At 51.3% G+C, this 26908-nt stretch overlaps 1 protein-coding gene across 5 annotated transcripts in view; it reads left to right on the forward strand.

Moving 5' to 3' along the window:
- Positions 1-5672: 5672 nt before the first annotated feature.
- The window catches only part of Ptpru (protein tyrosine phosphatase, receptor type U), a 74638-nt gene continuing 53402 nt past the window's right edge, over positions 5673-26908 (forward strand). For all 5 annotated transcript variants that reach the window (XM_004642906.2, XM_004642907.2, XM_023702968.1 and 2 more), the window contains exons 1-7: positions 5673-5836; positions 20506-20637; positions 22907-23178; positions 23599-23680; positions 23796-23911; positions 24181-24355; positions 24898-25191. In XM_004642906.2, coding sequence (XP_004642963.1) covers positions 5764-5836; positions 20506-20637; positions 22907-23178; positions 23599-23680; positions 23796-23911; positions 24181-24355; positions 24898-25191 — 1144 coding nt within the window. In that variant the 5' untranslated portion in view covers positions 5673-5763. The remainder of the gene's footprint in view (positions 5837-20505; positions 20638-22906; positions 23179-23598; positions 23681-23795; positions 23912-24180; positions 24356-24897; positions 25192-26908) is intronic.

The following is a 26908-nucleotide window of genomic DNA, read 5'->3' on the forward strand; positions in this document are numbered from 1 at the left end:
ATACAGGGTGTCCCAACAAAGCTCGGACTCATAGTGTTCCTCCTATCTCAGCCACCGAAGCGCTGGGATTACAGGTGTGGGCCACCTTGTGCGGCTTTGGTGGCTAACTCGGCATCTGGGGTTCAGGGACCTGCATGCTTTCCAGTACTGGGGATTGAACCAAGGTACCTGCGCTTGCCAGGCAGCAGCTTAGACCACTGAGCTATCTCCCCAGCTCTTCCTACTATTTATTTTTGCGGAACCGGGTATTGAACTGAGGCCCTTGCACCTGTCAGGGAAGTGTTTATTCCTCTGAGCCATCTCCCCGGCCCCTTTCCCACCATTTATTGAGCTTTTAGTGTGCCAAGCCCTTTAAGGTACTACTTTATTTAATTCCCACTACTCTGGAGCTGAACAGGAGGCAAAGCTTATGAAGTAGAACAGATGTAAGGTGGTGGGAAAGCAAGACTTCAGGCTTGGAGTTAGGGTTTTAAATTTTTCCTTTTTTTTTTTTTTTGAGACAGGGTCTTGCTATGTAGTTTAGGTTGGCCTTGAACTCACTTGTGTGTGTAGGCACTCTTGCCTTGAGCTCACAGTGACCCTAGGCTTGGAGTTGGAAAACTTAAGTTTGAATCTGAGCCCTGCTACTTCTTAGCTTGGGTAAATGATAAGAGCGTTATTGTGGACGTTGTGAAAACATTAAGTGTGAGCTGGTGAGATGGCTCAGTGGTCTAAAGCACCTACTTAGAACAAGCTTAGCAAAGCACAGGGACCGCGGTTCAATCCCCCAGCACCACCTGCCGGCCAGCCCCACCCCCTGGTGGGCTGAGCTGGCCCCCCCCCATACACACATAAATAAATTAAAAAAAAATAGAAAAGAAAACATTAAGTGTATGTAGATATAAGGAGAAGGGCTGGGAAAAAGCTCCGCGGTCTAAGTGCCTGCCGGGCAAGTGCAAGAGGGTCACTATGAGTCTGAATTGCATAGCGAGACCCGATGTCAAATAAATAAATAAATCATAAAAAATAGGAGGAAATCACAAGAAACAGTGTAGAAAGAGATTAAGAGGGGAAACTGCAGATTTTGTAAAAGGTATCACCTTGCAAAGATGCCTGATCCTATTTTTGGTGGAGGGAAGATGTGAGCATTAGCACAAGCCAGAGTGCAAGACAGTAGTGTCAAGAAGAGGGGCACTCTGGAGTGGGGAAGGAGCTCTTGGAAGAGGTGTCTTTTAGCCAGCTCCTGGACTTCCTTGTGTGTGAGAATATGTGGGGGCAGATCGCAGACCTACTGAGTTAGAACTTTCTTTTTTCTTTTTTTGGGTGGTACCAGGGACCGAATTCAGGGCCTAGTGCTTGCCGGGCAAACATTTATCCCACTGAGCTGTCTCCCCAGCCCTCTGAATTAGAATCTTGCCAAGAGGTCCAGTGTTACGCATTCATCCAAGTTCCCAAGCTTATGGTGATTCAAGTGGCCCAGAGAACAGGCTTTGAGAGAGGAAGGGCTTTGAAGGACAAGGAGTTGACTTTTATTAATTTGAAGCTTCCCCCTACAGTCTTTCCTGTGGGGAAGAAAGCACAGCAGCATATAGTGATTAAGGATGTAAGAACTGCACTGGGGCAAATCTGGCTTTGGGTCCTGGCTCTGTTATTTTCCAGTGATTTGAGTTTGGACAAGTCATTTGGCTTCTCCATGTCTTCAGTCCCTTATGGTTAAAATAAAGATAATAGAGCCAGTGAGATACCTCAGTGATCTAAAGGACCTGCTTAGGCAAGCTTAGGCAAAAGCACAGGGACTGCAGTTGTATCCCTGGCACCACATGCTGAGTAATCCCAGCCCCCAGGGCATGCTGAGCTGGCCACAAAAAAAAAAAAAAAAAAAAAGAAGAAGAAAGAAAAAAGAATAGAACTTGATATGTAGCTCAGTGGTGGACCATTTCCCTAGCATGTATGAGGGCCTGGATCTAATTCCCAGCTCAAGAAAAGAAAAAAAAAAAAAAAAAAAAAAAAGATGAGTAATGTCAAATGAGCTATTACTCACTTGAAGCATTTACACGCTACTTGGCATGTAGAAGCATTTGATAACTATTACTAAGGGGTTATTATAGAGATTCAGTGAGAACTATCACATTTAAAAAACTTGGGATGGCTCATACTATAGGCTCAGTAAATGTCTGCACTGATTTTTACTATTAATGGAAGTTGATGCCCCATGGTAGGGGAAAGACCTAGTCCCACAGATAGGTGTGAAAATATACACATGAGTGTACATACAAAACACTGTGCTATTCACTCACTTTCTTTAAAAAATTTTTTTTTATTAAATTTATTTATTTATTTATGTGTGTGTGTGTGTGTGTGTGTGTGTGTGTGTGTGGCCAGCTCAGCCCACCAGGGGGCGGGGCTGGCTGGCATGTGGTGCTGGGGGATTGAACCGCAGTGCTTTGCTAAGCTTGTTCTAAGTAGGTGCTTTAGAACACTGAGCCATCTCACCAGCCCCATATTCACTCACTTTCACAGAAACACAGGAACATTCTTGTATTGGGAGGTATAAAATAACTCTCTGAAACTCCCTACATGACATCTACTGAACTTGTCTGTGCACTGGCTCTTTTGAATCCTTACGCAGCCTAGCCAGGAAGCCTGGAGAACCATCCAGCACATCTTCTTGGGGCTGGATTTTGTTTCTTTGTGTATCCCACTTTAGTCTAGGCCATCTGGGTTCTCACAGTGGCAGTTTGACAACCATCTATTGAGGAGTTCAAGTCCAATTGTCCTGGCCTTGCCTTTATGACTTTGCATTGTGATTCCCACCCACCCTGTCTTTCCAGCTTTGTCCCCCCCCCCCCAAACAGGGATTGAACTCAGGCCCTTGCACTTGCCAGGGAAGCGCTTATTCCACTGAGCCATCTCCCCGACCCAGCTTTGTCTCCTACTAGTGATGTGTATTGTCTGTGACCTAAGTGCACCTGGTACTCACCTTTGCTAACACTTCCTTGTCCTATGCTTTTATTCAGGCTGATTCTTCTGCCTGAAATGCTGTTCTCTGCTTTACTTACGAGGGCAATTCTAGGTTCAGATATCTTGTTGAGTCAATTTCTGCTACCTTTGTGTCTTCTCTGGACCTGTTATTTAGGATTTTGTCTCACAGTTATTTATGTGTCCACCCCGCCCCCGGGCAAGAGTGGAGCTTCAGGTAAGATGTTTGGTTCCTCTCCATGACACCAGCACTCAGTATGGGGCCTGGCACAAGGTAGGCGTCATAAATATTCCATGAGTTGCAGGTAATTGAATTTCTTCATGGCCTGGAATGGTGTAGTGCAGTTGCCTTTTCCCTAGATTTGGACCCTTTAGTCAGGACTAGGAATTTCCTTAATATTAAAAAAATTTTTTTTCTTCGTATTTTTTTCTTCCTTTGGGGATTATAGAAGGTTGCAGTCTTAAAGCAAAAATGGTCTCTGTGGCCTGCCCCTGCACAAGGAACAATGGGATGTGGAGTTAGTCAGATCTGGGCAAGTCCTGGGTCTACCATTGACTAGCTGTGTGACCTTGGGCAAACGCCTTATGCTCCCTGTTTCCACACCCATAAAGCGAGATCATCAGTTAACCCCAGGTATGAGGCTCCCCTCAGGGTCCTCTGCCAACAGTATCATTGGCTGCTGTTTCTGTTCACCAGCTTTTTCGCTTTTTCTGTGTGGTCCTGTCTTCGCTCCAGAGTCTACCTCTGTTTCCCATCACTTTTCCTTCTTTTACCTCTGCTTCCCTTTGACTCTGTGTTGAATCTGCTGCCTGTGGTTCTTGTCTTTTGTCCTCTTCGGCATCTCAGCCTGGAACTCTTCAGAGAGAAGACCAAAAGCCCAGAAAGGTTCAGCTCTGCCTCATCTAGCCCTAGGACACCTTCTAGGAGTCCCGACCTTTATGTGAACTTGCAAGGAGAGGAGGCAGAGACCAGAGAGGGCCTACATAGATCTTGACCTCCCAGGTTCTGTAATTGGAGATCAGAATTTATTGCTCTTCTGCTTGATGCTTCAATGGCTTTCCATTATTCTTAGGGTTTAACTCAAGCTTCTTCCTTGCTTATAGTTTCTTGCAAGACCTGAGGCTCTGCTGACCCTTTTCAGCCGCAGCTCCACTCTGTTTGCCTTGGCCTCCTTGCTAACTCTAACCCACTAGCTCTTGCCTTTGCGCAGACTGTCTCCTCTGGCTGCAGTGCTCTTCCCTGCTGATTTGCATGAGGCTGGCTCCTCAGTCTCACCTACTGGTATCATGTCTCTTCCCAGAAAAACTGGCATCCTGTCTCTCTTAGACCACCTTGTCTGAAGAAACCTTTTTCCATTTCCTTTAACACAGCACTCCATCTGTTTTCTTTAGAGTGCATGTCTCATGTTGTAATTATACATTTACTTGTTTGCTGTTCTGTAAGCTTCATGAAGGCATGGACTATGACAGTGTATATTCATTTATTATTTACCTATCCATCCAATATTTACTGAGCCCAACTTCATGCCAGATACCAGGCCCTGGGCTACAAGACAGTATTTCCTAAGAGGAACATACCTTATAGAGGTGGAAATAGTAACAAATCCATCAAATGGTAGTGCTCTGTTTTGAACTGCAACAATCCTTGTCTCCCCAACTATTCTCCCCTCAAAGTTTTCTGGCATATGAGACTGTTGTAAGGGATATATACCAGAGAATATGCTTTAAGTTATTGTTGTCTGTTCTTTTCTTCCTCTGGAATGTAAGCTCCATGAAGGAAGGGAGTTTTTGGTTAGTTTTCGATCGCCAACGTGGCCTATTGTCATTGTTAAATAAATGAATCAATACTTGGAAGTATTTTGGAAGTGAGTGGGTTTCCAAATGGGTCTCAGCAACTATTCAATTCAAACTACACCTACACAAGCTTTACTGAAATCTCCGTGCTGTCTCATACTAATCATAACCTTGGAAAAGTCACCTTTTTCTGTACCTTAGTTTCCTCAGTGTCTCAATGGGAATATAACGATACATGTCTAATGGGGTTTTGGAGGAGATGGAGTGAGTTTGATGGGTTAAAACACATAGGAGGTGGCTGGACTGACACCAATGGAAACCAGTTTTCCAATTGTCATGCAGAAGCTCCTCCTGGATAGAGGCCCAAATGCACTCAACCTGTGTGGTAGAAGGTAGAGTAGGACCACTAAGGGTTAGTGAGGGAGATGGATTTCATGCTATGGAAAGGAAGAACTTTCTGAAAGCCAGCGTTTCACAAAAAGACGTGATGAGGTGAGTGATGAACGACTGGTTCTGGGGGGCAGGTATGAGTTCATGTTGAGAGGCCAAGGTAGGTGGAGTTCATGTTGAGAGGCCAAGGTAGGTGGAACTCTAGCATCATAGGACAGAAAGCTGTCCCTGGGTCGCTGTCCTTGAGAGCCCTTTGCAGGAACTAGAAATGGGCAGTGAGAACGTTGGAGCCAAGTGCGTGCAGAAGCCAGTGGACATCCAAGCGGGGCCACCCGACCTCCAGGCAGGGGTGCTTGGGTGGGGGAGGGGCTCGGCAGGATCGGCAGGCGGCGGGACCTCAGCAACCGCATGCGCCGCGGCCAGCAGGGGACGCCGCGAGACCGCAGAACCCGCGGCCGGGCCTGACGTCAGCGCCCCGCTTGCTCCGGCTCCCGCTCCCCAGACTCGGCGCCAGTCCCGCTCTGCGCCGCGCTGCTCCGCTCGGGCTCCGGCTCCTCGGGCTCCGGCGGCGGCGCCTCGGCCCCCGCGCCGGGCCCCGGGGCAGTCGGTGCCGCCTGGGCCATGGCTCGCGCCCAGGCGCTGGTCCTGGTGCTCACCTTCCAGCTCTGCGCCCCTGAGACCGAGACTCCAGCAGGTAAGCGCGCGGCGGTCGGACCAGGCTTGCCTCGTGAGCCCCCGGGGCCCGTGGCGTAGCTCGAAGAAAGTGCGAGTGTTGGGCGATTGCGCGTCGAGAGTGTACCGTGTGTGTACCAGAGTGGAAGGTGTGCAGTCGGGTACTCGGGATGTGTGACTACGAACATTGTGTGCCTGTAGTTTTGTGTGGAAAAAAAAAGATGCTGTGTATTTTGTGTCTGCGAATATGTTGGGTTAAATGTTGTGTATGTGTGTGTATCGAGACAGTGAATGTGCGCTGTCTTGTGTGTCTGCCTGTGGGTAGTGTTTGTGCGGCCAAGTAGGTTGTGTATCTGCTGTGTGCATCTGAGTTTGATTGTGTGGCCAGAGTTGTATCTGCTAAATGTGTTTGAATTTGTTTTACATTTTGTATGTCGAAATCAAGAGTGCTGTTTGTTGTGCGTCTGAGAATGGGTTGTGTTCCGTTTTATACGTGTGCCGGGAGTGCTGTGTGATTCCACCCGAGTGTGGATCCGGGAACACATTTGTGGTGTGTATGCTTGTGAGACCAGTGTTCGTGTGCAGTCGTGGGAATGAGTCCGGAACGTGTGTGCTAGGGCACCGTGTGTTCTGTGTGTACGTGTGGGAGTGTCCGGGGTGTGTGGTGCGCGCCTCTGGGGGCCTTGTGGGTCCGGGTGAATGCCGAGTGTGCTGGGAAAGCGTGTGCGGGAGCGTGTCTGGGGCGGATGTGTGTGTGTGCGAGTGTGTCCGTGTGCGCTGACTGCGTGTCTAGGAATGCTGTGAATTGTGGTGCGCGGTGAGACCGGGGCCGAGTGTGCCCGGGCTCGAGGGGGCGGCGGAGTGTGTGTTGTGTGTGTGTGTGTGCGCGCGCGCGCGTGCGGCGCGTCCGGCTGGAACAAGTTGTCGCGGCTGCGCCCCTCGGCTGCGCGTTCGGCGGAGCCCCGGCTAGGAGAGGAGGCGAGCCGGGGGGAGGGACGGGGCCGCGGCTGCCGACTCCGACATGTCGGGCTGTTTGTTGTTTCGCAAGTTCGGCGCGGCGCTGGCGGGCGGCGAATCCAAGGCGGCGCCTCGGCTGCGGGGCGACTAGCCTGGCGGGGAGGGCTGTAGGGCGCGCGCGGGGGGCGCGGGGCGTCAGGCGCGGCAGGGCTGCGGCGTCGGGGCGCGGAAAGACGCCCGCTCCAGAGCACTCCCGAAGCTCCACGGACGCTGGGGTCCCCCGAGACTCTCCCTGGTCTGTCCCGCAACTTTGTGCGGTTTCCGCGCTGGCCAGACCTGCTATGTGCGTGTGTGTGTGAATGTGTACGTGTGTCTCCGCGCTCTGTCACGGTGTGATCGCGTTCTCTAGGTGCGTTTCCGAGTCTGAGGTGTATGGGGGGGGGCGCAGGATGTGTGTGATCGCGTGTCTAATGTGTGTATCCAGAGCTGTGTCTGTGTTTGTGCGCGCATCGTAGTGTGTACAGTGGATTGTGTGTCGGGGTGTGTTTGTGCGTGCGTGCTTGTCTCGCGGCCCCCCTGAGGCCTCGCCCCTTCATCTGACCGCCCGGGCCTTCTCCCGGACTACACTCTTCCCGGCCTGCCTTCTCCCGGGCCTCCTATCTCCTGTGCTCCGCGTTTCCAGACTTCTGCCGCCCGGTGCGGAGTAACCGGGAGCCACCCGCAGGATCAGAGCCCAGGCACGCTCCCTGCAGCCTCGGCCCCCTGGAGAGACTTCCTGGCGGCGAGCCCCCGGGATCGAGTTCGCGGCCCTTCCTCCTCAGCTAGGGCATCTCGGCCGAGCTCCCTGGGCTCCTGGTCGTCTCGGCCTCCTGCTCCTCCTGCTCCGTGTGGAGGCCTCTCCAGCAGCATTAGCTTTGACCTCTTAGTACTCAAGAGGATGACCAAGATGCGTCCATTTTTCCCAACTCCTCCTCCCAAATGCCCTGCGGCAATTTTGTTCCTCTCTCCACCCCTAATAGTTAACCCTCAAGTATGCTTTGCTCCTTCAACACCCACGATGCTACCTGCAACCTAGGTTCCAGAAGGCTCAAGTGCCCCAACTGGCCTTGGGGCCTGTTAGGAACTGAGGTTTGGGAGTGGGACTTGAACCAAGTCCCTGGGTTTCCTCATTTGACTCAGGACCTTATTGATGGTGAGTGGTTGCTTAGCAGATGGAATAAAAGATAAGTCTAATGATTATTACAAAGCTCCAAAGGCTGTGATTTGAAGCTGCAGGGACCTGGGTTCAAATTCTGTTTCCTTGCCAGTGGGAGCTTGGGCGAGTCACTTCTACAGTTACCAGCATAATTCAGAAGCCTGTATTTCAGAGAAGAGGAGTCAGCCCAGTTTCTTGCTTGCCTCTTGGGCGGGCTGCCCTGAAGGGGTCTGCTGTGTGATGTCTCTCAGTTGCATCCACTTGGAAGTGACTTGTTCCATGGTGTGTCAGCTTTTTGTCCTTGTAGTCACTGGAGTCTTGGACAGCAGGAATGAGGGAGAGGCTGCCCATTGGTTTCAGTTTGGGCAACAAAGGCTTGTCCTGGCAACACACCTTCTCTCCGGGGTTGGGGGAGGGGGCTTGGCAGGAAGCAACAAAAGTGGCCATGGGGGGCGGGGCTGAGCTGGTGGGCAGCCTCCTGCCTAGATCTGGTGGCAGGGAGACTCCAGGATGGGATTGCTGGAGGCGTGTTACCACCCTTCCATGCTGTCACCAGCTAGCCTGGGCTGTGAGGCCTTGCCATACAGGGCTGGGTTAGCTTGCATTGCAGGGGGCTCTTTGTGCTCCCCTCTCTTCCCTTCCTGTTCCCAGCTCCCCCTTTGTACATGTTGATATCTTTTCTTCCTGTCCCCTCTCAGGTCCCTCTCATGTGTCCTAACTTCTCTGTCCTCAACCATCTTTCACCAGCAGGAAGGCTCAGCTTCTTCCCTCCATAGTGCCTCGGATCTTCCTAAAATGCATGTTTGAAATGATGGTTTAACACCTTCCAAGACTCTCCATCGCTCTAAGGCTTCCACCATTCCATTGGGCAGTGTGGCTTGCTTGAGCCACCACCTGCCAGCCCCACCCTGTTTTGTGAGCCTCACACATTCTGGATGCTCCCTGCCCACCATCTATTCTCCCCAGTTGTGCTTTATCCCCAGAACTCTCTAACAGAAGTTCTTCCCAGGTGAACCTTGCAACTGTCAACTCTCAGCTTAGACCTCACCTCCTCCCTGCAACCTTCCCTGGTTATTTTCTGTCCTAGCCCAGGAAGGGGAGGGTGGGGATTGCTTGGATTTTACACAGCATTGTAATTATCATAATTACAGTTTGTCAGTCTTGTCTCCTATAACGGGTTGTAAGTTCTGTGAGGAAAGGGACCCGGACACTCCTGGTGACCTGGGCCAGGCAGGCTAAGTAAATGTATGTGGCAGGAGAGAATGAATGAAGTCAAGTGGGTCAAGTTCAGAGCTGGAAATGCCAGATGGGGGCGCATTGACTCCACTGAAGGTGGAGATGAAAGGAATAGGTTTTCCCTCCAAGAATCTGGAAAATTCTGTTGGGGGATGGTGTCCTGTTTTGAAAAGTCCATGTTGAAAGCATCATCTGGGAGCTGTGAGTAGAGGAGTTAAGTCATTGGCAGAGACTGAAGGGAGAAGTCCCCTGCTGCTAGGCCCCTTCCCCCAACAGCCCCATCTCTCTCCCTTGCCTGTCTTGGCCTCTGCCCCACCCCCAGCAGCCACAAGGCCTGTCCAGTCTTCAGGCTAGGCTCTTTGTGAGGAGGCCTGGGCCGTTGGTGAGGCTTCGAGTCCCAACGGTCAGTGTGAGCGTCAGAGGAGGAGGAGGGGGAGAGGGGCCTGTGAGAGCTAGACCCACCCCCTCAAACCCTCAGCCCCAGATCTTGGGGTAGGTAGGTCACGTCTAGGTCCTGGCTGCTTTGGAGCAGGAAAGAAGGGAGAAGAGCCATTTCCTGTGGTAATTCTTGCAGGTGGGCATGGGGAAAGCCCACAGAGGTGAGTGAGCCAGAGTGTGAGGCTTGAACCTGGGCAGCCACAGGAGGCATGTGTGTGTGATTGGGGCGTGGGACACAGTGGATCAGGGTGGTCAGTCGGAGGGTCTAACATTCGGGCCACCCTGGTGTGGCAGGGTCTGTTTAGAGGAGGGAGGCAGTAATTGGGGAACTTGGGGGTCATGTGGAGGTCCAATGGTGTGTGCAGAGTTGAGTGTCCCCTGGCTGAAGCTGATGAACTGTCTGAGTGGCTGTGTCTTTATTTCTGGGGCGGGGAGTCCATCCTGGGTATGGGTGGATCAGGGTGTGCAGGGGACAGCACAGAGCAGGTGGGCCCATCCAGGTTCTGGGCCTCCGTTGCTCATCCAGAGCTGTCTTATCCAATGGCCCTTTCTGCGTGGATGGAAATCTCTACTTGCACTCTGCAAAAGACAGCTTCTGAGTCACACGTGACTAATGAACTTAAATTAGTTAAATGTGATTAAAGTAAAAACTTAATCCCTCAGTTGCACTAGCCAGACTCCAAGCCCTGAAGAGTTACGTGTTGTTAATGGCTGTCATCACCCCAGCCAGGGCAGGTAGAGGACATTTCCATCTGGGCAGAAAGTTCTGCAGCAGTGCCGGCCGTATGTGAGGTGCGAAGTGAGGCCTAGGTCCCCTGGGAGTGAGGCTGGTCTGGATGGACCCTCACTTAGTCAGTGGCCCTTGGAAATGGTGCTGTTGGCTTGTCATTTCTCACCTGGACTGGTGCAGTAGCCACTCCTTTGTCTTTTTTCTGCCTTCAGCCTCTGACCCAGTAGTGCCTCCATCACTTGTGACAGGAATGTCCTGTAGACTCAGGGTACAGCCATCCTGTAGGTATAGGGTGCAACCATGTACTTGCCCCAGACAGAAGCAGAAGGTTCCCCAGCACCCAGGCCAGGCCCAAACCCTCGCGGGGCAGATGCGACCCTGAATGATCAGCTGATTCTTTCAGAGACAGCCTCATGCTCTGCCCATCCTCCCTGAGCCCACTCCTGCTTCTCTGTCTTATGACCCAGGACTCCAGAGCCTGCCAGGCCCTTTCACACCTCTCTGCCTTGCCCGTGCTGTGCCTTCTGCCAGGAGCTACCTCCTCCTTTCCCATGTCCACCACCATCATCCTTAAGCAGTAAAGCCTTTGCAGCTCCTCCTGAGGCAGTTGGTCAGATTGAGGCAGTGATCAGATTTCTCCCTTAATGCTTGAATGACCTCATGACCTTGTTTTCTGTCTCCTTTCCCTACTAGGCCAGGAGTGTCCCAAGTACTCAGCTTTGTCTTTGTCTCCTCTGGTTTCCAGGACTGTGTTTGGGCAGGTGTTCACTAAGTGCATCATTCTGGGGCTCTGGAGGGTAGGATTGGGTGGGGCAGTGTACTTCCTTGTGTGGCCCCAGGCCAGGGATTCCATCCCTTGGAATGGTTGGGGGAGAACCCTGGATGTGGCCAACTTAATAGATGCTACTACTGGATGACTCAGGAAGGCTTGGGCACATTCCCAAGGTGCAGACCTCAGGACCTAATGGTGAATCAATGGAATAAGGAGATAAATGTTGGCTTGGGGGCCATTGCTGAGATTTGAGTTTGGGGGCAAAAGCTGGGAGAAAGATTGGGATAGGGGTAGCAGATAGGGGTATTGTTGTGGGTATCTGATGGACAAGATTGTACCTGGAGTAGGAGTGACAGCTGGGAGCTGGGGGACTGTTGGGGATTGGGAGATAGCTGGTGATAGACATAAATCTGGGGAATGGAACAGTTGGCAGTGAGAGGGCAAAGCGGTGTTGGGAGAACAACCAAGAGTGGCGGACAGCTGGGGGAATAAGAGATGACAACTGGGTGATGTCAGAAGCTTATCTGGATAGGCTAGGTGGATCTTAGCTGAGATAGGAACAGTGTTGCTCAGAATGTGCCTTCGTGTGTATCCTTACAATTGTTTGTGTGTTTGTGGATCCTTGTAGATGCGTGTGTATCCCTGTGGTTGTATATGTAAGTAAGTGTGCTTGTGCCTACCGTGTGCTGGTCAAGAGGATGGGCCCATGGGCCCCTCCATGTGGATTCTAATCCTGGTGCCACCACTCCTATCTGTGTGACACTTGGTCAGGAACTGACCTCTCTGGGAATACCCTTTATGGGGCTGTTGTGAGGATGTTTTATGTTTCTATGTATCTAGTCAAGAGCAGGTCCTAGCATCTGTGTTATGTGTTACTGTTATGACACGTGTGTATGAGTAGGTATAAGCCTTCTGTGTGCTCTGAAAAGTTTGTTCTTAGCTTCTGACAAGTCCAAACCTGGGAGGAGGTGACAGCGATGGGAAAGCAGGGAGGGAGTAACTCACCAGGTTGATTGGGTCTGGCTTTACATCTCCCTCCTGTTCATCTCACTTTCTGTGCCAGGGTCTAACCCAGGAGGTCTCCCTCTCTGAGAGTGTGGGGCTTCCCTGTCCTGCCCCACACTGCCCTGCACTGGGCTGGGAGCCAGGGGATGAGCTTTAATTGTCTAATAGTTTTTCAGCAGAATCTAAATTCATTGTTTGCCTGATAACATGCTGGGGCCCTGCTCAGAGATAAATAGCTGGACAATGTGCTCAGTTCTGGACTGCCTGCCCCATGGGTGACAGTGGCTTTGTCCTGTGCCCTTGGTGAATCACTGGGGTGGAAGAGGTTGGAGGGTGGGGGTCAAGGTGGGAAGGAAGCCCACAGGGCAAGTGAGGCCTGGGCTCCTAACCCATCCAGTGAGCCAGCAGCTCCATAGGTACAGGGTTCTGGGAGTCTGGACTCTTTTCCTTGCCAATTTGTCCCAGGGAGACATCTGCAGCTCTTTCTGTAGCACTTTGCAGTGTGCTACGTCATTGCTTTACACTACAAAACTGCACTGCATCACGGCTTTGGTGTATATCAGGTGTGTGAGATCTGGGATTCTTAGACCCAGCATCTTGCAGTGCTTTGCATCTCAGTCCTGAGCCACCTGACTGCTGTGGATTGTGCATTGCATTGGGTGGGGGTTTCTCCTGAGTTCTTGTACGTTCCACCTCCACATTGTCCCATTGTACTGGGCCTCCATCTTGCAGCTGCCCTGCCATTTGTCCCTTTGCAGCTCTCTGCTGTATGGTAGAACTCTACCAGAGCCAGGGTTGTATTAGGGGGTGGATTCTCCTGGCTTTCTGCACACAGCCCACCCCCTCCCCGCATGGCTTTACAGCCACACTACATGTTTGCACAGCAGTCCATTCCTGTTCCCCTCTGCAGTGTCCTCCCGGACAGTGCACATTGCACTGGGCGTGTGGACTCTCCTGGCCTTTGGCCATAGCACCATGCATCGCACGACCACACTCCAGCAGATGGCATGCTACCACAACTGCCCCTGCCCCTCTGCCCTCATGCACTTCTGCAGTGTGCCTTTGCACGACACTGGGCACATGGTCCCTGTTCCTAGGGACAGCTCCTCCACATTCTATTGTTACATCTTATGAGACCAGTGTACCTTTGCCTCATTGAGCATTTCTTTCCCATTGCTTCACTGCACTGCAACTGGATGTGTACCTTCCAGCCCAGTCCTTGCGCTGCTCCACAGCTGCTATAACACTGCCTCCTGTGGTGTCTCAGCCTTTTGCTGTTTGTATTACCACCAGGGGCTGGTCGGTGTCTTTTGCAGGTTTCTGTCAGCAGCCTCAGGTGCGCAGGATGGATGTCCTCACTGCAGTGCGCCTCTCCCCCACCTCGGGGAGTCTGTACCTGCACTGCAGCTTGGGGCCACTTTGTTGGGCCTCAGGGCTGGGTACTCTGTACTGTTCCTCCTGCCCGCGCTGCACACGCCTGGGTTTTTGTGGGCAGCACCACTGCATAGCACACAACACTGTATCTGTGTGCTGCACAGGATTACCGCTGAACGCTTCTGCCTTGCACATTCTATCTGCTTGCCCTTTACTGCATTTGGAGGCCCAGGGTTCTTGAATTGAACCCACTGATATATATATCATCTTCACGCTTTTAAAAATGAGTGGGTTTTTGTTATATAAATTGATTTCATTTTGGCTGTTTCATACATGCATGTAACATACTATGATCATTTCTACTTCCATTACTTTTTTCCCCTTCCCTCCCCTGCTCCTTTTGTTCCCTTCCTATTCTTTATTTTATTTTTTGTCTTGTTGAGGCGGGGGTCTCACCGTGTAGTCCAGGCTGGCCTTGAACGTACTTTGTAGATTAGACTGGCCTTGAACACTTATCGAGTGCTGGGATTAAGTCCTAGGATTTCAGGCGAATGCCACCGTGCCCAACTCTTCCTCTTCTTTAATAATAGTCTTCCTTTTGCTTTCATTCTCTCTCTCTCCCCACCTTCCGTTCCCTCCTTCCCTCCCTCTCTCAGATCCTACATTTAAAAGAAAATGTGCCATTGGTTTTTCTGTGTCTGATTTATCTCACTTAATGTAACGATCTCCATCCATGTCCTGCAAATGGCATGATGTCATTCTTCTTTTATGGCTATAAGATATTCTACTGCACTTCATTTTGGGGTCACTTCCTACCTGTTCCTTGTGTCTGCATCTGACTGTGCTCCTCAAGACTGTACCGAGCTTCTGTCCACCACTGGATCGTTAACACCCAGCGGCTGGTTCTGTATGGCGCTGCGTCCTTCCCTGCCTCGTAACTCTGTACTGTTCTGACTGCCCATGTTGCACACCCCTGGGTGCAGGGAGCTCCTGCTCTGTGCAGGCCCTGCCCTAGTGTCTGGAGAAGGAGAAGGACTAGTAAGGCTTACTCACCACCCCCAGGGTTCCCCTGCACACCCATCATGCGGCACTGCCTTCTCCTGAGAATGTGGCACTTCTGTTCTCCATCAGGACCCTGACTGGTTTCTCCATGTCGTACAGGTACAGACCTTGGGCTGTGCACATTGTGTGCTTTGGTCCCTTGATACAACTGGATTCTGTGTCTGAACAGTGAGAAGCTGCTGTCCTATACTCTTGGCACACGGCATTGTGGTAGTGCACAACCCTCTCTTCACTGCATAAGTATGTGCATATCCTATGCCTCTCTACCCACAAGTGTGCCCTGCAGGGGATCTACAAACTCTGCCCACAGGTCCTCCACACAGCAAGGCCTTCTACTGGGCTCTTTACCTCCATTTAGTGTCTACACCTGGCCTGTGCTACCCCTTATACTGCCCTGCTGCTGACACTGGGATTTGAGGTATACACTGGACCAGAACACAAGGAGTGGCCTGCTGTGAGCCCCTCTGCTGCAGTTGGCTTCCTTCCATCCTTGCTGGAGATGGGAAGATGTTGGCATGGTCAGGCTTTGAGTTGGCTTTTGTGGGTGGTGCCAGCTCAGCTTTCTCTGCCTGTGGCTTGGCCTGAGTGATCTTCCTGCTTGCAGTCATGCTGAACCTTGAGTAGTTAGGAGGTGATCTTGTTGCTAGCCTTCATTGTAATTAGCTGCATATCAGTTAATTGGGGCTCTGGTGGGCAGCTTTGGGAGCCCTGGCCTCAGTGTGGATGTTCTGACCTGGGCAAGGGATGTGGTGAAGTGGCCTCCACGTGCCTGGGCTAGTCATGGTCTTTGAGCTGGGTGCATCTGGTCAAGGGCACACTGCCTGGGATCATGGATTTCATAAGTCTGGTGCTGTTGGTTACCTACTAAACACAGGGCTTCAGGATGGGGTTCCAAGGCATGAGAGACGATCCCTGATTTCCTGAAGGAAGGAACTAGGGGTTACACAGACCGATGATAGAATTGTAATTGAATCTGGGAGCCCAGGAGAGCTTTGGGCTGCCTAGAATTTGGAAGGTGAAATAGACCAGCAGTGTCACTGGGATTGTATGTGGGTTCCCCAGGTCAGGTTTGGGTCTATGTATAAGGTTAGGTGAGATCCCAACTGTGGCTTTTGCAATTTGTTGGGAGAAGTTTAGTTTCCCCTGGGGCTCTCCTTGGGAATTGGATGTTTTGTTGACTAGCCAAGGGGAATGAAAATCTCATTGCAAACAGGGTCAGTTTACCCAAAGAATTCAGACAACGTTGGCTGCAGGTTCAGTGAGCCCAGGATGCCTCCTGGAGTGAAGAGGACGTAGTGCATGAAGCTTGTGGTGCTCACATGCTCACATGCACACACATGCACCCCTCATGCCTATGGCTGAATGTGTTCAGACGCTTCTGCTCAGTGGTGTAACCCACACCACCCCCAAATCTCACAGCACCTGCCCCACCTCACACACTTCTCCTCTAGCAGACCTGTCCCTGCCTCCAGTTATTCTTGTTCATCTGGCGTACTCATATATGGTGATTGGAATGGAGGCAACCCCATTCTTATTTCATAGATGAAGGTAGCAGTGATTCAGAGAGGGCAAGTCACCTGCCGAGATCACAGAGGAATTTAGGAGACCACAGGAATAAGATCCAGGTCTCCTGCCTCCTTACGCGCTCTTGGCACCAGCTTCATGTTACTCTCACAGGCGTGTGTGCACACACTCACATCTACATATGGAAATGTGGACATGGAGGTGTGGAAACCGCTACCAGAAAACTCTCCCATCCTCCTTCAGAGTTTGCTCTGCCCCTGATGGCACACTGCCCAGGGCCAGCCAGCCGGATGTGGATAAGCCATCCCCTGCTTACCCAAATTGTGACTGACAGTTGCTGAGGCAACCGCCAGCCAGATTTGGGAGATTAGCTGAGGAATGTGGCTGGGCCAGTTTGAGCTGGTGCTGGGGGATCTAGTGGGGTCCTGGGTTGATTTGGCCCACCTCTTTCGGGGAGTCTTTTGGGGTGTCTAAGGAAGACCTGGTCTTCCTACTCACAGGCTAACTTAACATACCCTCAAGACTTGGATTAGCTGGGGAAATAAAGTGTGTGTGTGTGTGTGTGTGTGTGTGTGTGCGCACACATCTGAGTGTTCTGCTGCTACTCTGTGTGTGTGTGTGTGTGTGTGTGTGTGTGTGTGTGTGTTATACACCTCTCTGAGTGTGATTGTCATTTGTGCTGTTTGCATCCAGGATGGAGATTTGGAGATTTGAGGCTTCTTTCCTCACTGGTTCAGAGTCTGACTCTCACCGCTTGGCAGCTTGGTCCTGAGCTCCCTCCTGATCCTGTGAGACATCACCTGTCCTACCCATGGCTTATACGATCCTGTCCTACTCAGAGCTTATAGGCTGTATAGCTCATTTCGTCAGAAACCAGGCACTTGTCTGCACTTCAGGCCGAACTCCTTAAGCTGGCATTTGAGGCCATTCATGAGGGGACTCAACTTCCCCTACCTCCAATCTCATCTCCCATTGCCTCAGCTGGGCTGAGCTCCCCTCTGTGCTGTGGATGAACTGTATTTGTCCATTGTCTTCCTTGGCTGGTGCCACCCTTGTTCCTGCCTGTCCTCCCACCCATCTGTATTGGCTGGATTGACCCCTGTGCTTAGCTCAGGCTCCACTTTCTGCAGGGAGCCTTGCATCCAGCTCCCACTTGTAGCCTCAACTTCTCATCCTCCCTCAGTCTGGGAGGTCTCTGAAAGCAAGTTGGAATCTTGATCATCTTGTGCCCCTAAAATTGCCACCCTGGGAACTGCACTGCACTGACTGGGAACACATGTCTTGTGCATGACACTGAGTTAGTACTTGTGGCCAGTGGCATAGCAGAGTACCTGGTGAGAGTATCACATTACACAGGCATGTGTGCACAGACACCCACATCCACAATGAGAATGTGTACATGGAAGTGGGAAGACCCTCCCACCAAAGTACCCCTGCCACCTTCTTCCAGAGTTTGCTCTGGAGGGCCTTATTTTGTTTATGCATTGTCTCCTTGAATAAGGAGAAGGGACTTAAATCTGAGTTTCTGTACACTGTAACTGTGTCACCTTGGACAAAAAAACTGCCTGTCTCAGTGCCTCGGTTGTGATCTGCAGAATGGCAGTGACAATAGTAGCAACCTTCTGAGGTACCAGGAGTCTCCCCAAAGGGCTTCATGGTAGTAACTGGTGCCCACTCATGGTGGCATTGGTCTGCATATGAGTCTTGTTGGAGGAGTCAGTGGAATCCTAGCTATCAAAGTCTGACTTAGTTTCTACCCAGGCTAGCAGCCTCCTATAGAAGGTGGGTCTCTAGCAAGAACTGAAACATGGCTTTGGGGCTCCTGGCCCCCGAGCTGTCCAGGTTGGAAGTGACAGGGACCTTCCCAGTGCTGTGAGAGCTGATAGTCCCATAACTGTGGGAGCCTGGGGAGGTGGGCTGGGCTCTGTTTGGGGAGCCTGGCCTCAGAGGTGTTACCTGTTGGGGCTGGAGCTAGAACTGGGCCTGGCCTGAGACCCAAGACTGGGGCCAGTTGTAGATCAGGGAGAGGCTAAGGGGTTACTCTGGATGGGATCGGTCATCCTGAGAAGTCTTTCTTGGCTGCTAGCCTGGGAAGAAACTAAGTCTGACTGTGAAAGCTGGGATTCCCCTGACTCCTCCAATGCGGATACGTACACAGACCAATGCCACCATTCTTGGTGAGTTACAGGGGGTCCTTTGGCAGAGGTCAGAACTCTCTCTGGCTGGAGTTAGCCAGTTTGGGGTCAGTTAGTCTGGTGGTCTTTTTGGCTGATGTCATATAGTGTGGGGATCATCTGGACGAGCTGGGTCTCTCTGACAAGGGGTAGTCAGCTGGGAGCTGTTAGAAGGTTAGCCTGAGAGTCTCCCTTGGGTCAGTCATCTGAGGGAGATGGTTAATCTGGGAGTTTCTCTGGCTGAAGTCAGATGATCTGGGGTTGCTTTGAACAGAGACCTCAGTGTGAGCATCAGTTTGAGAAGGTTAGTTAGTCTGGGAATCCTGGCAGGTCATGGGCCTGGTTCAGGATGGACGGGAGGAAGCCAAGGAGCTGAATCTCTGGCTGGTCCCAGGGCCTTAGTGAGACATGTTGGCAGCTGCTTTGTTCTGGTTAAGGGTTAGCAAGGATCTGAGCCCCAGCCAGGCCTCTAGGTCCTGGCCTTTCCCTTTATGCAATCTCTGTGATCAGTGATTGACCTCTAGGATCAGGCCTCCCCAGGCTGAAGTTAGCTATCTCCCTTCTCCACGAATCCCTCCCTGGCCATTACTCTTTTCATGCTGTACCATGGCTCTTTTTTTCTGAGGCCCTCCCAGCACTGGTGGGGTTAAAAGCCATCCACCTTCCACAGGACACAGGGCATGGTGCTGACCGAGGCTTTTCAAACAAAGAGGCAGAGAGCCCCACTAGGGCTGGCCCCAGATGTTACTTCATCAAATCTATTTGGAGCCAGCCTCATGCCCACATGTTACCATTCTAGATTTGGATGGTGTCCAGGGAGGGCAAAAGGAGGCGCCAATGGTGGCAAGCTCCTTAGTGCTTGAACACTTCATTTAACCCACATAACCCCATAGACAAGCTGCTGCAATAGCAAAACACAGAGCCTCCAAAACCTGAAGTCACTTGATGAGCTAGTTAAGCTATGTGGACCTTGTGACCACCCAGAGTACCTGCACCTATCCCAGTCTTCCCATCCTACTTATTCCCTTTCTCATTTAAAGTGTTAATACTGGTTCTGAATCATGGGAATTTCTTGTGTGCAAGCCACACAGGACAGTGCTTTCGCATGTGAGTTCTTGCAAGCAGAGACCTAGATTGATTGACGTTGGTTGATGGCTGAATCCCCTGATGTCTGTCAAGTAAGAATAGTGGTGCCTGACTCAGATGGTGAGGCCTTAGCCACTATCTGCCTTTGGTGGTAGCGTTGTGCTGGGCTTGTCATAAGCTCAAGATGATTGGTGGTGACCAATCTTATGGGGGACCTACCCAAGACCTACCCAAGAACCCCAGCTTCCTGTATGAAGGGTATGCTGAAAGCATGAAATAAGAAACAGACAAATTTAGTAATGCACGACAGGAGGGCCAGGAGGTCAATGCCTCAGGGTGGGCAGAGACAAAGACACTCTGAGCCAGCCACTATTTATTAGCCTGTATAGGGGAGGAGATGGGATGGCTCTTGGAACAGCCTAGAGGCAGTGGTAGAATGGGCAAGTTTAACATCATAAAGGAAACAAGCCAAGGTGCTTCTGCACATCCTGGGTGCCAATCTCACTGACTGAGAGGAAGGTGATTTCTGCTTTCCAAAACCAACCCAAGAGGCAGGCAGGGCCAGGAGCACTTAAGACAGATGCTATGTCATTTTACAATTTGTGGTACCCAGCAGTGACTGTTGGCATCTTTTGGAGATAGCTTTGGACTGGCTTAGAGTGTATAGCATCCTGCAGGGTTTGGGGCCTACTCTGATAGGTACAGTGAGGATGGAGGAACACTGAGGTGTAGTCAGGAGATCTCCATCCATTCAAACCCCATCTCTGTCACTAGCTGTGTGACTTCCAAGAAAGTCATTCAGCCTTTTTGGGCTTCAGTTTCTTTAGTAATTTGAGGAATAATTCTAGTTCTGATCTCATACGATTGTTGCAAGGTTACAAAATGATGAAATAATGATAACTAATTTTTATTAAGGAGAGTTTTGGTGGGTGATCGTGTGGTGGTGGGGGTCTGAGAAGTACTGGGACTTGGTGCAAGAGGTCTTGGGAGGGACGGTGTGGAGAAGGACCTTGGGAAGAAGAAGCCAAAAGGAGGGGAGAGGGTGTCTGGGTAGTGGGAGTGGGCAGTGGTGAACATGGGGGCAACCTTCTGGCCACAGCCCTGCCTTAGCCTGGGATAACGAGTCCTGTCCTCACAGCTGGCTGCACCTTTGAAGAGGCGAGTGACCCAGCAGTGCCCTGTGAGTACAGCCAGGCTCAGTATGATGACTTCCAGTGGGAGCAAGTGCGGATCCACCCTGGCACCCGGGTCCCTGCGGATCTGCCCCATGGTGAGCTGCTTCTCCATCAGCATTCCTGTCATGTCTCGGCCTTGTCTGTAATGACGTACACAACACAAGATGTGTAGCTTTCCAGACTTTGCCTAATTGTACAGGACCAGTCGCTTCCTTTGTGAAATGGGTAGGGGTTCAAATCATCAAAAGCCCTTATAGCTGTCACTTAGAACCTACTCCCCACCAATCCCCTTTGCAGCTTGGCTCAGAGTCCACCCCAGTCCCAGCAGGTCTTCCCCAGTTCTCCCTGAGTCTCCAGTTCTGCTCATTCCCAGGTAGGGAGCTGCTGCCAACAGGGAGTCTGAGGTTGGATGTTCCTCTGCCTTCTTCCTGGGAGTCCCAGATCCTCCCCAACTTGTGCTTTTCTCTCTTACCTGAGGATGGGGCACTTGGGGCGTTTTGAGCTCTGGACTCGGTGTGAGAAGACTAATGATGTGGATTTTGGTACAGTGCCAGCCTCCTACTCAGATGATGACCATTGTAGTGCTCATTCCATAGTTATGAAAACATGGGTTCAAATTCTGGCTCATCACCTTACCAATTCTGGGACCTTGGACATGTCTCTTAACTTCTCAAAGTCTCCATAATCTTCACTGTGAAGTGGGGACAGCAGTAACCCATTTCACAGGGCCACTAGATATGTCCATAAAGAACAGAGCACAGGGGTAGCGCAAAGAGCTCGTTATCAGTTGCTCTTGTTGGAGATACTTGAGAAGCCTCACTTACTAGAAGCCCTCTTCACTGGATGCAGAATCAACTGGAAGTTAAAAAAAGGATAAGATGATTGGAGGCCAAATTAACTTTATTACTCAAAAGACCTGTGTCACAGGACACAGATGATGGGAGAACCAAATTGGCTTTCAAAGGAACCCCAGGGCCCAGGACAGCCTGACACATGCTTGGCTTTTGGGTAGAAGAGAGTAGCTTTGGACTCACCCCCTTGGCCTCTGCCTTGCTTCCTATCTCAAGCAGACCAGTGCCCAAGGAGAAAGGGAAGTGGACAGATTGGTGTTTGGTGTAAGTCCCAGGCTAGATCCTGAAAGCAGTGAACAGGTGCACAGGCCCTGACCTCCTGGTGCTCAGTCTAGGGAAGGTGTGTGTGTGGGGTGGCATGAAGGATGGAGATTCACACTGAGGAGAGAGCAGGAGAGAGGAGTACGGAGAGCAAGTGGTACAGGCAGTAGATGAAGGTGAGAAGAGGGATGCAGAGTAAGGAGAGAGAGAGACAGAGGAAGAGGGAGGAAGCGGAAAGAAGGAAGAGTCAGATTGGAAAGAGAGTGCTCACTGGGAGAGGACACCACTGTGTATCAGGGCTAGAGCTGGTCCTTCCTGGATAGGGACAGGGACCTGAAGTTTTGTTTACTACCCTGCCAGGGCTGATTCTGAGCTGCCTCTACAGGCTCTTGACTCATAGAGATGAATGAGATTCCTTCCAGCCAGACCCTGGGGAGCCCTCCTGGAAGGAGATCTGAATGTGCTTGTGTTGGCTGGCAGCCAAGTCTGGGAGGAGGTGGTGCTAGGTGGCTGTGGGCCTCCCCCGGGCAGCTGCTGGAGCCTCTCCCCCCAGATGGGAAGCCACCATCCCTAGCCAGATCCTTTGGAGTCCTTGTCATTCTCCTCCCCCTACTTCCCAAAAGCATATAGCTTGGATCCTCAGGCTTTCTCTGGGTTGGAAATCAGGAGAGTTTGTGTCCCAGGAATCTAGATTCTAAGTGGTGGCTGTAAGGGAAGCAAATCCATTCATTCATTGTCTGTCCTACGTATTCATTCAGCTTGGACTCAGAACCATGCAGAGGCATGGTGGATCCTGCAGGCTGGTGGGGAGACAAAGGTGCACTTCATGAATGATCCAGGGCCTGAGGGAAGCACAGCATGGGATGTGGAGGGAGGGTTTAGAAGCTGAGGCCTCCTCAGGAGGCCTGTCATGTGCCAGGCTCTTGACTTCTGAGATGAATTACCTGCCTTCAAGGTGGCACAGGGCACTGAAAGCTGTGTCTCTAGTAGGGCACTGGCTTGGACTGTGATCTGTAGAGGGTGAGGAGCCACAGTGGGTTTTTAGAAAGCCATGTTTGTGTGTTTTCTGCAGCTTCAGTGTTCTCCTTTAGGCAACATGCTGTGGAGAGGAGAGATCTACCCTGTGAGTCTGAGCTGGGACCAGAATGCAGTCTAAAGCCCTGAGTCCTGCTGTGCCCGAATGCCCACTGTCCTTTGCTCTGCCCCGGCCCATCCCTCCCCTCAGCTCCTTCTCTTTCTCCTCTTTCTCTAGGTGCCTACTTGATGGTCAATGCTTCGCAGCATGCCCCAGGCCAGCGGGCCCATGTCATCTTCCAGAGCCTGAGTGAGAATGACACCCACTGTGTGCAGTTCAGCTACTTCCTATACAGCCGAGACGGGCACAGCACTGGCACCCTGGGGGTCTATGTGCGTGTTAATGGGGGCCCCCTGGGCAGTGCTGTCTGGAATATGACTGGATCCCAGGGCCGTCAGTGGCACCAGGCTGAGCTGGCGGTCAGCACCTTCTGGCCCAGTGAATATCAGGTGGGCTGGGTTCAGCCTGTGCCTGGGGGTGAGGGCAGAGAGAAGGTTGGAAATTGTCTGTTTTTAGCATCAGGAGTCAATCTGTGGTGCAAGGTTGGAGTTAGTCTGGATTAGTCTAGCTTTAGCATCTGAAGTCATTGCTAACAGGAGTAGCCTGTAGCTGTGGTCGGGGGCAGGTTGAACACTGCATCTGAGAACCTGTTTTGTTGGGAAGAGTTTGATGCTTTAAGGCCTTGTTCTTGACCTTGCTGTCTGCATGCTGATACCCTGCGCCAAGCAGTTGGCTTGGTAGGGTGGGTCGGTGTAAGCTGAGCTGTTAAGGTTTGGGCTGGGGTCCCCTGAAAGAGGACTCTTGTGGGCAACCTCCCCAGGCAGGGCCAGGGGGATGTCAGGATGACAAGGACCCTCCCACCTCCCCAGGTGCTGTTTGAGGCCCTCATCTCCCCAGACCACAGGGGCTACATGGGTCTAGATGACATCCTGCTTCTCAGCTACCCCTGTGGTGAGTCCCAACCCACTGTGGGTGCAACTGGGGAGGGGTGAAGGGTGTGGGTGGCCGCTGCTCCTGCCTGCAGGGGTCTCAGGCCCAGCTCATGCCATGATTCTTACTTCCCCAGCAAAGGCCCCACACTTCTCTCGCCTGGGCGACGTGGAGGTCAATGCCGGGCAGAATGCATCTTTCCAGTGCATGGCAGCAGGACGTGCTGCGGAGGCAGAGCACTTCCTCCTCCAGGTGAGGAGCATGCAGCCGTGGTAGCTTAGAGGGCAGGGGCGGTGTGGGCTTCTTGAGGCCGAAGTCCTTCCTTCAGCCTTCAGGACCCGTGCCCCGCACTTTGTTCTGCCCTTTGGGTCCCCCAGCACTTCAGGGCAGAGCACAGTTCCAGGAACCCCGAGTAGTAGGAAAAGGTTAGTGGAGCCAGAACGATGACCCCTCAACCTCGCTCAGGGTCCCTCTTTCCGTGGCGCCCTCCTACAACCTTCTGACCCCTCTCCCTCCAACAGAGGCAAAGCGGAACGCTAGTGCCCGCGGCCACTGTGCGTCACATCAGCCATCGGCGCTTCCTCGCCACTTTCACGCTGGCCGCCGTGGGCCGCGCCGAGCAGGACCTGTACCGCTGCGTGTCCCAGGCACCGCGTGGCGCTGGTGTTTCCAACTTCGCTGAGCTCATCGTCAAGGGTCAGCGAGCGGACAGGGGCCCACTAGGGGCGGGGCCGGAGGAGGGGGCGGGGCAAGTCTGCTGGGGCGGGGCTGGCGGAGGTTGTGGTAAAAGCTGGTTAATCCAAGTCAGTGGTCCTGTAGGGAGGGTGGTGATCGAGGGGGCAGGGCCAGGGGGCGGGGCCGGGAAGAGGGGCGGGGCCTGTGGGGGCTGGGGACCGCAGCCTGATGAAAGCTGTGAGAGGAGTCTAGTTGACCTTTTCCAGGTGTTAACTAGAGTTGGTGTATGTTCAGTCTCAAGAGGCCGAGACCGGACTTGGGCGATCCCCAGGGGCATGCAGGAGTGGGTGGGGCGGGTCAGCCACCTTAGCCAGATTTCCATTGGGGCTTGGGGATTTAGTGGAGGCTGGAGAGTGGTTCCCAGCGAGGCCTTGGTAGCAACGTTAGGATTCTGGAAGGGCTGGAAGGAGCCCTGGGGATGTGGATGTGGGTGTGTGTGTGGGACATAGAGTTGAGGCCCCAGATATCAGCCTATCGGTTGGCTCTTCTTCCCCTCCTTGCAGAGCCCCCCACTCCCATCGCGCCCCCGCAGCTGCTGCGTGCGGGCCCCACCTATCTCATCATCCAGCTCAACACCAATTCCATCATTGGTGACGGGCCGATTGTGCGCAAGGAGATCGAGTACCGCATGGCGCGTGGGCCCTGGGCTGAGGTGCACGCGGTCAGCCTGCAGACGTATAAGCTGTGGCACCTCGACCCTGACACGGAGTATGAGATCAGCGTGCTGCTCACCCGCCCCGGGGACGGGGGCACTGGCCGCCCTGGGCCACCACTCCTCAGTCGCACGAAGTGCGCAGGTGGGTACAGCTGCTACCTCTTACCCCTGTGTCTCTCTGGACAGCCAGTACTGGTTCAGGGCAGCGGAGGAGCAGAAAGTAGTATGGCTTGGATCTGTGCTTCTAAAAGTTATTGTTTTTGCTCAACCTTTGTTATGGTAAAGATAATTATAGCTAATACTTTGTGTCAGTCTCAAATATTTGTGTGCACACACACACATATCTATTGATTTAAAACATGGGCCAGACGTGATGGTGCACACCTATAATGTCAGCACTTTGGGAGGTTGAGGCAGGAGGGCTGAAAAATTCCAGTGAGAAAATTTAGGGGGACTATCTAAAAAAAATTAAAAATAAAAAAATGAATTAAAAAGGCCTGGGGATAGGACTGAGTGCAAAGGCCCCAAGTTCAATTTCTAGTATTGTAAACCCCAAACCCCTCAAAAACAAGAAAACACACACATAAAAAAGTACACATAAACCCCCAAGCCTCCCCAAACAAACAACCCAACTGGCAAAAAATAGAACTTACCATAACACCATGAAATGCTATTGTTATGGCCATTTTACAGATGAGGCGATTGAGGTACAGAGACATTAAGTGACTGGCACATGCCTAGTAAGTGACAGCAATGGACCTGGCTGGTTGGCTCCAGAATCTGTATTCTTCTACTTTCTGTCATCTAGATAAAATATACAACAAAATACCACAAAATATAAGTATGTGGTACATTGTAGCTAAAAGTGCACTTAATGAGTCATATGGTAGTTACAGCCTTTATCAGAATGGTTGTTTTACATTCTTACCACAGTTTTTTTGTGGTACTGGGGATTGAACTCAGCACTGGGGATTGAACTTGGCGATTGCCAAGCAGATGCTTACGCTGCTGTGCTATCTCCTTGGCCCCACAATATTTGTTTAATATGATGTTGTCAAGGTTTATCCATGTTGTAGTATGTCTCAGCATTTCATTTCTTGTTTTCTTGCCAAAGAATATTGCATTATATAAATTTTATTTATTCACTTATTAGTTGATGGACACAGGTTATTTATAGTTTTGGGGTGGTTTAAGCAAATTTGTTTCCTTTTTTTTTTTTTTTTTGGTAGAACCGGGGATTGAACTCAGGTCCTTGCGCTTGCCAGGGAAGCGCTTATTCCACTGAGCCATCTCCCTATTGGGGTGGTTTAAGTGGTATTTTATGATTATTGATATTCCATATTCATTCATGTACTTAACCATTTTACATTTACATCAGCAGAAGATGAGGGTCCCACTTTCTCTATGTGCTCACCAGTGTATAATCTGTCTTCTGATGATTACTGTCCCAGTGGGCATAGTGTCTTATGATGGTTTTGATTTGCATTTCTCTGGTGGCTAAAGGTATGGAACATCTTATCTTCCTTGTTGAAATATCTATTGAACTCTATACACATTTTACCTTGGGTTGTCATTTTGTTTTATTTTATTTTAATTTTGGTTCTGGGAATTGAAGTCAGGACCTCACGCTTGCCAGGTAGATACCAGGCTGCTGAGCTATAGCCCTGGCTGTGTTTTTTTAAAATTATTATTGCATGTAAGAGTATACTATTCTAGGTACTAGACTCTTATTAGATATATTTGCAGATACTTTTTCTTTTTATGTGGGTTGTCTTTTTCCTTTCTTTTTTTTTCTTTTTTCTTTTTCCTTTCTTGATGGTGCCCTTTGAAGTACAAAAATTTTCCTTTTTTTTTTTAAA

Source organism: Octodon degus, unplaced genomic scaffold (genome assembly GCF_000260255.1).
Source record: "Octodon degus isolate 3935 unplaced genomic scaffold, OctDeg1.0 scaffold00163, whole genome shotgun sequence".
Taxonomy (NCBI): Eukaryota; Metazoa; Chordata; class Mammalia; order Rodentia; family Octodontidae; genus Octodon; species Octodon degus.